The sequence below is a fragment of the Lytechinus variegatus genome, chromosome 2, assembly GCF_018143015.1.
Source record: "Lytechinus variegatus isolate NC3 chromosome 2, Lvar_3.0, whole genome shotgun sequence".
In the NCBI taxonomy this organism is placed as follows: Eukaryota; Metazoa; Echinodermata; class Echinoidea; order Temnopleuroida; family Toxopneustidae; genus Lytechinus; species Lytechinus variegatus.
In genome coordinates this window covers 13814381-13828069 of record NC_054741.1, presented here as the reverse complement: position 1 = coordinate 13828069, position 13689 = coordinate 13814381, and the positions used below count along the sequence as shown (strand labels likewise).

General features: G+C 37.3%; 1 protein-coding gene across 1 annotated transcript; it reads right to left on the bottom strand.

Moving 5' to 3' along the window:
- Positions 1-1046: 1046 nt before the first annotated feature.
- LOC121407382 (M-phase phosphoprotein 6-like) lies at positions 1047-13689 on the bottom strand. The gene is made up of 5 exons (XM_041598433.1): positions 13591-13689; positions 6946-7058; positions 5956-6046; positions 5271-5365; positions 1047-3055 (listed from the first exon to the last, which is right to left on the bottom strand). The coding sequence occupies exons 1-5, from the start codon at positions 13651-13653 to the stop codon at positions 2932-2934; spliced, it is 486 nt and encodes a 161-aa protein (XP_041454367.1). The 5' UTR covers positions 13654-13689; the 3' UTR covers positions 1047-2931.

Sequence of the window (13689 nt, the reverse complement as noted above, 5' to 3'; positions counted from 1 at the left end):
TGCTGACTTTGAATACTACTCTAACTCGCACAAGATGTTCAGTGATACATGGTTACTCTTATGTCCACTTTTTATGAACTAGACCAATAAACTTACAGAGATATGATGGTTATTCACCAAAAAACCCCAACATGGCCAAAGTTCATTGACCTTACATGACCTTTGACCATGATCATGTGACGTGAAACTCAAACAGGATATTCAGTGATACTTGATTACTCTTATGTACAAGTTTCATGAATCAGATCCATAAACTTTCAAAGTTATGATGGTAATTCAACAGATACACCCAATTCGGCCAAAGTTCATTGACCTTTGACCTTGGTCATGTGACCTGAAATGTGCACAGGATGTTCAGTGATACTTGATTACTCTAATGTCCAAGTTTAATGAACTAGCCCAATAAACTTCCAAAGTTATGATGGTAATTCAACAGATACCCCCGATTCGGCCAAAGTTCATTGACCCTAATGACCTTTGACCTTAATCATGAGACCTGAAACTTGCACAAAATTTTCAGTGATGCTTGATTACTATTATGTCCAAGTTTCATGAATCAGATCCATAAATTTTCAAAGTTATGATGGGAATTCAACAGATATCTCCAATTCGGCCAAAGTTCATTGACCCTAAATGACCTTTGACCTTGGTCATGTGACGTGAAACTCATGCAGGATGTTCAGTGATACTTGATTAACCTTATGTCCAAGTTTCATGAACTAGGTCCATATATTTTCTAAGTTATGATGACATTTCAAAAACTTAACCACAGGTTAAGATTTCGATGTTGATTCCTCCAACATGGTCTAAGTTCATTGACCCTAAATGACCTTTGACCTTGGTCATGTGACATGAAACTCTAATAGGATGTTCAGTAATACTTGATTAACCTTATGGCCAAGTTTCATGAACTAGGTCCATATACTTTCTAAGTTATGATGTCATTTCAAAAACTTAACCTCAGGTTAAGATTTGATGTTGACGCCGCCGCCGCCGTCGGAAAAGCGGCGCCTATAGTCTCACTTTGCTTCGCAGGTGAGACAAAAATGGTTGTGTCAAAGGTGTTAACCTAGCTATGGAGCTACATGTGTATATATTATAAAGGGGATTATCTACTGTATCTATTGTGCTAATGTGGACCCCATCCTGTGGGTGGGGTCCACTTAACCCTTTGCACGCTGATTTACAATCTTGTACATTCATACAATTAAATTCAACAATCATAATAATTAGTTTTCCCCTTTCCTTCATATTGATCTAATAAGGCAATAGTTCTTGGATAACATCTATATAATAATAAGTATCAGTGGTGCAATATGGAAATCTTGAAAATTAACGAGGAAACAATTGTCATTATCATCCCCCAAAAATTAATTCAGCGTGCAAAGAGTTAAATTTGTATAATAGTTTTCCACTATGGTTCTTGAGATATGGATAATAATGTAATTCATATTCACTGATAATTCAGGTAAATCTCAGAAGATACTCTATATTGAAAAAAGTTTTACCACGAAAGACCATGTGTGCATATTTGCAAACTGGGGTCTATGGAGAAAGTGTGTACTTCCAAAGTCTCTGTAAATCCATAGTCGGATCACAGAGGTTTTGCGAATGTCTTGCATAAGCTGCAAAACTTGGGCAAAGTTCGCATGAAAAGTTAGCATGTGAACCTTGGAACATTCACATTGTTCACATGTTGATGGCGTACATGTATCCATGTATAACGACTGGCTGCAGTTTATCAATTGTACATTCAAAATTTACTCACTACACAAAATTCATTGAGAAATACATGCAGAATGGCTTTTAGGACTCATTTGCCATGGCAGACTCTGAAGAAAACTTTTATTTCACAAAGTGTTTGCAACTCCCATGAAAATTGCACATACAGCTTGCAAAATAATATTTGATTAGACCATACGATGGGAAGCTTACTTTCGAAATGGTTTAAGGTTTGGGGCAGCATTGTCATTGTGTTAAGTGTCGGAATATTGTACTTTGATAATACATTAAGAGAGAAAAAAGTGGGTCAATTACAGCTAATTGCAAACAGCCAATATTGTGTAGATATCACATTGTCACATAATATTGAAAGTTTTAAAACTTTCCACCCCCCAGAAAAAATGGGAAGGGTGTTGTGTTTATTAGTAGTAGAAAATATCAGATCAGTCTTTTACACTGACTGATTAATTACACGTTTTGAATGATCCAGAGGTGAAAAGTGGTGAAGCCACAGAATGCTCATTCCTATGTTAACAATTATAAAGTGAATAAGGGGAGCTTTCATGAAACAAATAGTGATTTTCATGGACTATGGTTACAGGCTACTACAAATCCTTGCATCCCATTGCCTAAAAAATAGTAGTCAGTGAAAAATCACTTATTACTTGTTTCAAAAATCACTTCCCAGATCTACCAATGACAAGGTGCTTTGATTTTGCAGATCACATTGCTTTTCAAACAATTTGAGAATAGATTCATAAATTAAAGTTCAATAAATACAGCAATGTCTTAATATCGAGTTGAAATAGTGGACATTAATAATGAAAGTGCAGTTAACTCAGGAGCAGTCCATAAAGGATCTATCAGTGACTTTCAATGAAAATCATTGTTGCCAGGCTGGTTGGAGGGTATTCAGATTTATGTGTATATCAATTCCCATTCCTGTTGGACAAGCAGAAGGACACTAACTGTACCACTCACTGTACATTTCATGTAGACCATGATTAAGCTAATGCCCTTATGCCTGTCACACGAGAATTGAAAATTGTTGCGCATCCTCAGCCTTTCTGCCAGCCAAGTGACAATATGACTTGTTCCCACTTTGATCACTGACACTCAATTCTATTCTCTTGCACTCCTTACGCTAATACTTTCTCCTTTCCCACTTATATCACAGAAAGGCTCATTGGGAATACATACATATGGAATTCATTCATCTGGAGGCTTGAGGAACTTCTTTTTATGTTTCTTCCTGGGAGCATCAGCATCGGTCTGTGAGTGTATCCTCTTCTTGTTGAATTTCTTTCCTATCGTTCCTACCAATGAGGAATACCTGAAGGAGGAAGGGAGTGGGGTGGGGGTTTATTCAGACATACAGAAAAAACAACCTCAAACACTGATGATGTCTATAATACTACTACTACTAATAAGAGTAATAATCTGTTACATTAGTTTAACTGAGGACGCTAAGCACAAGTTTGATCATAAGCTGATTTTATGCTGGATAACTATGTAACTTATCAATAAAGAATACAAATCAACTTTACAATCAAATAATTCTCTCCATCTTTTTTTCACCAGGTTTTCTATATAAGCCTCACCTATCAAGTCACTTACAAACTCAGGCAATTCAGTTTTTGACACTTTAGATAAGAATTTTATTTTCGTAAATTTGTCTTTTTAGACCTCAGATATTAAAAATATGTATATTTTGATTTGTTGACTCAACTGACACTACAAATCTTTTGCATGATCTGAAGGCAATGCAAATTTAAATCCAATTTCATGACCACCCTTTCAATCTACTGTGGCCAGCCTGGTTGCTGCATAACGCAAGCAATCAGTGATTGGTAAGGCTTGATGTGCACAGCCATGTACATACTGAGAGAGATTGCCACTCAGATTGGTGATTAGGAAAGGTGAAATCTCAATATTATTCCATGTTCTAACCAGGGATGTGAGTGATCACTAATTAAAAAAAAGTTAGAAAAAAAATGAAATTGAAAGAGCCTCCATGCTTTTGTACAGATGAAAGCTGAAATAGGCTGAAATTACAAGTGAAAATTACCCCTTCCCCCCCAAAAAAATGAATTCCCACACCCATATTTAATACAGAATATAAGGTGGGATGCTAACAGCGGCATCTTTGATTACTGGAGCTTAAATATTTAACTATACACTTTCTATTGTAGAATTAAGTGATTACAATATCTTAACATAGGGTCTGGAGTCAGGGAAAGTCTCCTTCTGAAAAAAAAATTAAGTGCATATTAGTCTAAATGTAGACCAAATGGGGAATAGACAAATTAAAATTAGATTGAATGGATTTAGCCTAGGCCCGTTTCGGGTACACGTGTACACGCACGGTCATGTCAGTGCACGTGTACTAAATTCCATCACCGTGTACACGGTAGCATCTGCATAAAGCTTGCGTGGGACTGTAAAGTCAGTGAACAAGCTCACAGCCTCACATTAATTCTTAGTTCTAAGACACTGCACATGTTTTAATCACTAATATGTCAATATATTTCAATTAATCTAGAGTGAGTTTACTTCCAAAATCGCCGATTTAATCCACATTTATTCTGGAGACTCAAGTTTTTGTACCACACGAAATGGGTATGCTCCGGTCAGTGCAGGGCCCTAGTTAGCGCCGACGTTCGTTGGATGCGCAATTTGCATACTGTACCGTACATACATGCACAGATCGCTGCAGAATTGAGTGTAACTGAAGTTATCGATTGATTTTCATTATTTTAATGCCAATCTGAGGAGCGTGTGTTTGTAGGCTTGTAGCACATGTGTATGAGCGTGTAACACGTAACGAGACTCTCGAAAGCGTTCTTCAATCACTTTTAGAGCCAATTTGAGAATCACCAATTGCGACAGCGATCATTGCTCCAGTTACGTGTTATACGCTCATAAACATATGCTACAAGCCTACAAACACACGCTCCTCAAATTGGCAATAAAATAATGAAAATCAATCGATAACTTCAGTTACACTTAATTCTGCAGCGATCTGTGCATGCATGTACGGTATAAAAGTGCGCATCCAACGAACGTCGGCGCTAACTAGGGCCCTGCACTGATTTACTTTTGCATTCTTTATTAATTTAATGCGCTGCTAAGCTGAGTAAACTTTTTAATTGCACCAATTTTTGTGGATTGATACTTCTAACTTCTCAGGTAAGCTTTAAAACCGTGACTTAGGCTACATGTAGGAAACACTGAAAACATACTGTAACTCACTCTCACTCAGTGTTTACAACGTGTACACGACCTAAAAACACGCCGTGTACACGTGCATCAAAAATGGACTTTCAAACCGGGCCTAATTTAGCCCATGTTGTATAAGACTATATAAGAAGTAAATCATTTGCATGTATAACAAATAAATGTGAACTTTGGAAAAATATTCCAATAGACAAGAGCCCAGAGACATATCATCTCAATCTCCTACATGTCAATATTTTTATTTTCTACTTCTTTATCAAAATGAAAATGTTGTCATGATGGACTTCCTTTTTCTTAAAGCAAATATTTACCTGTCAGCCATTTCTTCTTCTGTGACACCTTCAGCTTGCTCTTCTACTTCTTCCTCATCTTCTACTTCTTCTCCATTCATGACCCTCATCACTTTCTGTAATGATGGTAACAAAAAAGGTAGGGGTCAGTTCCTATGAATCGATACGAATACTCGTTTTTGGCAGTACTTACCATGCATGTCAGACGTGATATCACCTTTCAAGACATGGCCAATTAATGGCAGACCCCTAATGATATACGGTATGCTAATTTCATTAAAAAAACTTTACTCAATGGTATGAAGTCAAATTCTGAGTGTCTCTGGCTCTTCCTGTATTAATACATGGATTCCCTGACCCCTAGAGCATAATAAACTTCACCAAAAGAATGTGAAAATCCCTTAATACTCATTAATTTATGGTAAAATGTGATATCAATGGGAGAGGGAGATAATTCAAATTATCACGCAAAATATCCATCAATGCAAAATCATCAATGACAATCATTATTTTTTTATATAGATTTGAATGTTTAAATGGGAGTTACAAATAATCCATCTAAGTTTACTCTAATTTGAGAGACATTCATTCATGAGAAAAGGGCCTGGTTAAAATAATGAATTGTCTTGCTGTTATTTTGGACTTTGTAAAATCAGTAGACAGCATGCTTTCAGTGCGATACAAGGTTGTAAATGAGTTTACTAACCTCTATTGCTGGGTTCATGCCATTGAATGACATTCTACCAAAGACCAACTCTTCACAATCAGCCATGCTATCTACAGTCTCATATCTATTCCTATAAAGAAAAGAGTGACAGAGAAAATGAATGAGAACAGAGTACATGGAATTAATATTGAAGCTTGTAACTTTTGATCCACTTTGAAATACTATAATCTGACCTTGGACATGAAGTATTGTCTCATAAATTCACCAATCTTTGTTACATGAAGCTTATAACTTCAGTGGATTTCTTGAGTTAATGAATGAAATGCTATCAACATTTTTGCAAAGTATTGAATATTCTAACACGCTTACTTTCATAAGTTTATGCTAGAGTATACATCTAGGGACAGTTACATGTAGACGGGAGATTTCAAGTTTGGTCATTTTCTTGGTAGCAGGGCTTAAATTGCCATTCATAGATCCAACACCATATCTGGCAAACCAAATATCGTCTTAAGCAAATTATTAATTGCTCAACAAGAAGTGAAACTTGTCTTGTCTTTATATTGGTGCTGTGCTGATGTCAAAATCAGCCAACACCTTACTCAAATATTGATTTTTTTTTCAAAATCTTCTTTTCCTGTAATCGACTCTGGTACACAAATTGTGAGATGGGCATGGTGTTACATTTGAAAACCTTTTTTATGTCCCTTGACACAAACCATTCATGAATGACTTCACCAATTTTTTCCATGATGAAAATCACCTCAGCAGAAGAATGGTGTGCCACATGGAAGTTCAAATCCAAGTGGAATGTTACAATTCTTAGCGTTACCCTTTAGAACCCATTAATGTGTTCTGTATAAATTACAAGAGTTACAGCTACTTCCTGGCAACTCACAGTCACACAATAAAATGTGATGTGATGAGGGGCACACTCCAGTCAGCCAAACTCAGCAAAACATTGTGGCACACTCGCAACTGTGTTATGTTGGAATTAGTGCAGCCCAGTCGTATCCCTTGTTTTCTTACCCTCTTGAAATCAAGTCTGGCAGATCCAAAACCCAGTGAGTATCATCAATTTGTCGCTGCTTTTCTAGTTCCTGTTCTTCTTCTGCATCTTTCTTCACCCGACGTTGCATGAACTGACAAAAATGGATATCAAATGAAAAGGGCATCAGATTACAAAACTGTAACAAAGCGGATGAAATAATAACAGATGTAGCGAAGGAAAACATGCAATTCAAAAAATTGACAATATATGAGATCCCTTTCCTCTCTCTCTCATTCTCCCGTCTCCCCTTTTAATATAAGTTTGTTTACCCTGTGTAATTAGCAAAAAAATATCTATCAATTCAGAAAATTACAGCACTCCTAGTACCAATGAGGTCAAAAGATGACAGTATTAACTTCATAAGAAACAATAGATCATACACAAGGTGGTGCATTTGTAGCAAGTCAGCACCTGTGGAAACACACAAATGACGAAAACAAGGCTTGTCTGTGGGGTGAATTGTCCAGTGATTTTATTACTTTTTCTTTTAATTACAAACTTTTATTGAGTGAAATTAGTTGTTGTTTATTGCAGTGTAAATATCACTAATTCTAAGGTAAAATTTTGATTAAATATCTGTGGATTTTGTCCAATTGTGCTTGTAAGTCTGACTACTCTGGCAGCTTTGTTTTGTCCACGTTACTGAGGTTTCAATCAATCCTACTACCAATGAAGTCAAAACATAGGCCTAAGCGACAATTGCGCATATATACGGCGTGGTGCAGTAGTAGAAAGTCGGCACCTGCAGTAACACACAAATGCACACAATGATGCCGACAAAAGTCAAGGCTTGTCGGCGGGGTGAATTATGATTTTTTTTCTTTCAGTTTTAGACTCTGGTTAAATAAATGTTTTTGAGAGAAATTATTTAAGTCTATTGCAGTTTAGATATCACAAATTATATATAGGCAAGTAAAACAATTTGAATGAATATCAGTGGGTATTGTACCATGCCAATGGTGCTTGGAAGTCCGACTACTCTAGCACCTTTTTTCCGACCTTATTGAGGTCCAAATGTCCCCTAGAGACAAGTGGTCCCAAGCCAGGCAATGCCTCCTTGAGTGAATCACCCCCTGCTAACCTGTACAGGACTTGTCCTTGCATGAGTGTAATTAATAAAGTGACCCCAGACAGTCGACACTCAACACATTTCACAGAGTGGGTTTAACTTAATAGCATATTAATGTTGAATCTTTGTTATAATCACTTTTGTACCGACCATGACTAAGTCCACTTGCTCACTGCAACCATCCTGCCTGTGGGGAATCTACAGCCAATGCTGTACACAACACACTCTTTAAAAAGTCATTAAATTAACACTTTTGTGACCTAAAACACTAATTTCCATACAGTTGCTATTTATTTTTCATTAGGAATTTTGGAATAATATTTGTATTCACCAGAGTGCTAAAAAACTTGAATTTTAGGAATACTTTTGTGTACACCCTCTATTCGTGGAAAGTAATATGGCAAGAAAATTTTTATTTTTCAAACTCTTTTTTAAATTTAGAAAAAAATTATAGAATCAAATTTGCATACATGTAAGAGCCAGGTTATGATCTGAATGACAGTGACAGTAGGCAGCGTCGCTAAGTCAGTCAGAGCGCATGTTTCGGAAAAGATTGTGGATCTCAACGAGTCACGCATATGCCGAAACGTGTCTAACAAAAATCTGATGCTATGTATTGTGCGTTAGCGATTAACGACTGTATTCAGTGCTGGTGTGAATGCTGTAGAAAAACACTCTGTCCATCGGAAAGGACGCAAATGTTGGTCCCGTGTACATATAGCCCGGAGGCTTCTGGAGAGTAAAAGTAGTACTCAGAGATGCCAAGTTCAAAAAAATTTTATGCGTGAGAGTTTCATGACTCGACGTCTCTGAGCGCGTGCGGCCAGTACTTACACTCGTACGTTGCGAAAAGTCGCGCGCGCAATGCGCGCGCTCATGAGATATGGGCTTCAAAACCATGCGATGCACGCACGCAATTCATCGTATCACGTACTAGCTGTGCGCTGACTGCACTCTCGATTCGTCTCGCGTGGGCTAGACGCGAAGGCGGTCGGCCAGTCGTATAATCTGGTGAATAATGCTACTTTTTCTCTTTTTTTTCTGTCGGGTCCCGATGCGTGAGAAAAATGGGTGCCATGCGTGAGATCGTGAGACGGACCCTGAATGCGTGAGTCTCACGCACAATGCGTGAGACTTGGTAGCTCTGAGTACTACTGATGTAGGTATAAGAGTACTTACAATAGTAAATGATTTTTACTCTCTAGAAGCTGCCTGGCTAGTGCCAGTGGTGACTTCTTTCATCTCCCATTGCATTGTCGACTTTTGTACACAACACTCCTAGTACCAATGAGGTCCAAACATTAACATGTATGGACCTCATAGGCGACATTACCCAAAAATATGGGTTAGACAATGCTGTTCTGATTTCCAACCCAAGACTTTGGTAAATGTACGCCTTAATACAAATTGGAGTTACGTGATATGACTTTCATTTGGTGGGGATACATTAAAAGTATTAATTAAGTAGTTCAAATTAAAATATATTATCATTAAACTTACATTTCAGGCCCTTTTTGTTGATTTTCGGTAAGCGTTCCACACAGCTGCGACGAGTGATCAACTCCGAAGTGATACGCGAACTGGTCAGCTGATCGGTCAGGTGATCGGTAGATTATCTTTTTGTCAGACGTTCATAATTTATGTAAAGCGTATCAATCTTCAGTATCTTGATTCCAAAGTATCAGTATTGCAGATAAATGTCATTATTGATTGGAATCAGTGGCGGATCGGGGGGGGGGTGGGGGTGGGGGTGAGCATTTCTGCCCGATCCCCCTATTGAGATTTGTAGTAAATATTTTGGAATTAAATACGTTGTTCATATTAGTTATGCGACCCCTCCCTTATGATGATCACAGTATTATTTGTAATGGGGATATTTCGTTCATAATTATTCTTGTCTCTTCTTTCTCCTTTTTAGCCTTTTTTTGCTTGTTAAAACCTTTTTTCCTTTTTTTTGGGGGGGGCTCGCCAAATTTTACGTGGGTCAAAATTACCTTCATTTTTTTAGTGACAATCTTTTTTTCATTTGTCCAGTTCTACGCGAGACAAAATTACCTTCGATCATTATTATAGTTAAAAACTTTTTTTTATTTTTTATTTATTTATTTATTTTTTTTTTGGGGGGGGGAGGTTGCCAAATATCACGCGAACGTTTGTCAGCTTTTACTGTTTTATTCGACTTATAATCAAATATTAAATGGGGCTTACCACAGTTTTTTTTAAAGTCAATTCATAAGAATATTCCTCCTCGGGATTTGAGCTTTCTTTCATGAAATATCAATTTTTTCATGATTACCAAAAATACTTAAAATTTTTTATCGGTGTATGCCTATAAAGCTTTAGCTCATGCGTTGCGCCTGCCATATTTTAATGCTGATCAACTTTATGCTTTTAATGAATTCCTAAAAACAATAAATTCTCAGATCATCAATTTTGTCGCAATCGAATAATTCAATTGCGTCTCTCTATCAGTTTTGAATATTCATAAAAAATATCAGCTCGTGCTTTTTGCTCATAATATTTTGATTAGTAAATTCTTCTCTTATATAATCGAGTCGGATAGATAGATAGATAACTAGAGAGAGAGAGTTGGGGGGGGGTCCCTCAGCTACTTGTCCTCGCTTATTTGTTATTATGCTCATGTTGTGAGAGCTTTGTGTTTTCACATTTTTTTCTTTTTCAACCTTTTTATTGTCTCGGAGCTTCCCTCTATTTCTTTACACTATAATGTAGTCCTGTTTCAATCATTGGCGGCAGAAGCCCCAAATTTTAGGAGGGGACAACCTAAAAAATTTTGACAAGCAAAAAAAAAGGCTCTCAACCCAAACATTTTAGGGGGGACGTAGGAAAATAAATTGACAAGCAAAAAAAAAAAGGTCAACAACAAATTTAGGGGGGAACGTCCCCGCTTCCGCCGCCTATGGTTTCAATTCTTTTTTTGTTCTCATTTCAATGAAAACATCATTATTAAACTGACGTACATGTAGAAGACTTTATTACGAAATTTTGACATTGTTTTGTTTCATTTGTTTGGCTTTCTTTTTTTCTTCTCCTCATCTTCTTTTTCTTCTTACTTTTTCCCTTTCCTTATTTTCTCTTCAGTATTTCATTCAGGTATCCGCCAATTTATACAACACCAAGCATATAGAGGCGGATAATCAGTGAGGGAGCATGACGGTGTGCCGCTCTAAAAAAAGGAGGAATATTGGAAGAAAAAAAAAGAAGAAGGGATGGGGAAAAAATAAAGAAAAAAAAAAGATGATGATGGCAATGACGATGATGAAAATTATCTTGGTGATGATGATGGTTGTGGTGACGGTTGTGGTGATGATGATGGTGATGCTAATGATAGTGGTGATGATGATGATGATGACGAGATGTAATTTTGTTATTTTGTCTTTGAAAAAATTAAGTAGTGCAAAGTTGAATTCATTTAAAGTTTATTATGAAAATAGCAGAAAAAAAATTGGTATGCGTTCGAGGAAAATCCATCCCCCACCAATCTTTTTCAAAGGCAAGATTTTTTTTTTGCCCGGGGGGGGGCCACTTCCATTCACGAGTGGATACCATGCGCGACCATGGGGTCTCGAAAAGCACCCTAAACACGTAATTTCCATATTCTGAAAATGCACCCCTTAACAAGTATTGGCGTGTGAAACCCTACCCTTAACAAGTATTGGAAACAAAACAATACTCTTGGCAAATATTCCCTGAAATGAACCCCTAAACAAGTACAGGAATGTTTTATTGTTACGGGTCCTTCGGTCGTCGGCTTTACCTTATTTGGTTTAGTACGACCCCACCTTCTACACCTCGCGCAAATCGGACTCTAAACACGAAGTGTTGGAGCAAAAAGGACATCCTTTATAAAACATTTTGATTTTGTTTTATCATCCCCGCAAATTAGACCCTAAACACGACGGTTTTCCTAGCGAATTAATAGATACCCTTTTTTCGTTATTTTTGTGTTTTTGACACCCTTATCACGTTACGTAGGTAACGTGCCCTATCGTGAAAAGGACATCCTTTTTACGTTTTTTTTTGGTCGCGCATGGTATCCACTCGTCAATGTAAGTGCCCCCCCGGCCCCCGGGTTTTTTTGTGACGGCGTAGGCCTTTGCAAGCAGCTATTATTATGGTAAAAAAGTAAATGAAATGTCAAGAAATACATGATAATGATTTTTATGGTACATTTTAGTAGGCCTATATCAATTCATACTTGTTATCAAAAAGAAAAAAGTGGGTCGTTACGGACCATTAAAAATGGGAAATTTGGGCATTTTATATTTAGGATAGAGCAACTGCTCGTTATAGACGACACAATAAATCAAGCATTCTAAATTCATCAACTCCATTTTTTGTCAAATAACACCTTCATCGATATTTTGAAATGATTTTTCTCATATTTTCATCATCTTTTTATCAGGGTGAAATTCCCCTTTAATTTACAAAACAGATTCGCAAACAATATCAAGAGTAGTGGGAGGCAAGGGTGGAAATCTAAGGTAGGGGACCAGGGGCTGGAAAACAGGCAAAAAAAAAAACAAAAACAAACTAACAAAAAAAAAACAAAAAGGAAGGTTTATCACCCCCAAAAGAAGGTCGTCTCGTCCAAAATACATGTTTTACTTCGATTTAAATGATGTAGGCCTATTTCTTTCCATCATATATAAAAGAACAAAAATAGTAGGGGGACATTTGATAATGTGCCCCTACTATTTTGGGTTAGGGGGAAGTGTCCCCCTGGGATTTGCGCCCATGTGGGTGGGGGGTGCTGCACCTCCTTTCGGAATCATTATGGAACAGTGTGAATAGTCGCTGTGATTTCGATCTCATACCTATAAAAAAAATAGAACAAAAGAACGCCTTGACCACAGGCCAAAATGCCTAACAATTTTTCCGCGGCATTAACAACTCTCGTAAGGGGCGCTCCATTTATGAATAGAGTTGCATGTGTAGCTGTCTATGGCAACAGAATCCATCGCAGAATTGAAGCCAGAAGCGTGGGAATTTGGCAGAAAATTCAAGAAAAGAACCGGTGAGTACCGATTTAAGAGTAATTATATATTCATTAACATTTATTGAATCATAAGAATAAAGATTTTTTACGGAAAGAAAGCTTAGTTCTAAGCTAGGGCTGCCCAAATGCGCGTGAGTGGAGTCTCAGTTTCTTAACACGGGTAAGTATTGCGGTGTCGCCTAGAGTGGTACACAACTGGCGCACATGTACACACACCGACACGTACGAGAAGAGAGCCGAATTATTTCAGGATAAGGCCGTTATATCATGACCTTGTTCATTGAATAAGTGGATTAAGCCTAGGGCTAGGCTACTTTATAGTATTAATGAAAATGCAGTAGGCCTAAGGCTAAATAAAGTTAGATCGAACAATTAATACTGCAATGCATTGCGTTTAAATATTCAACCCTACACAGAAAATATGGTATGGGACTACGCCCAGCATTTCTTTTACTATCATTGTCTTCACAATAAAACCCATTTTACAGTAAATCATTGTATCCAACAAAAAGAATACGCTCAAAATATTATTACCTTCATCTGAGATAGATTCTTAGAAAGCCTAATATTTTTGCTTTGCCCTCTCGTTCCGGCCATTTTTACAAGGAAAGCAAAACAGCCAAAGAAAGCACG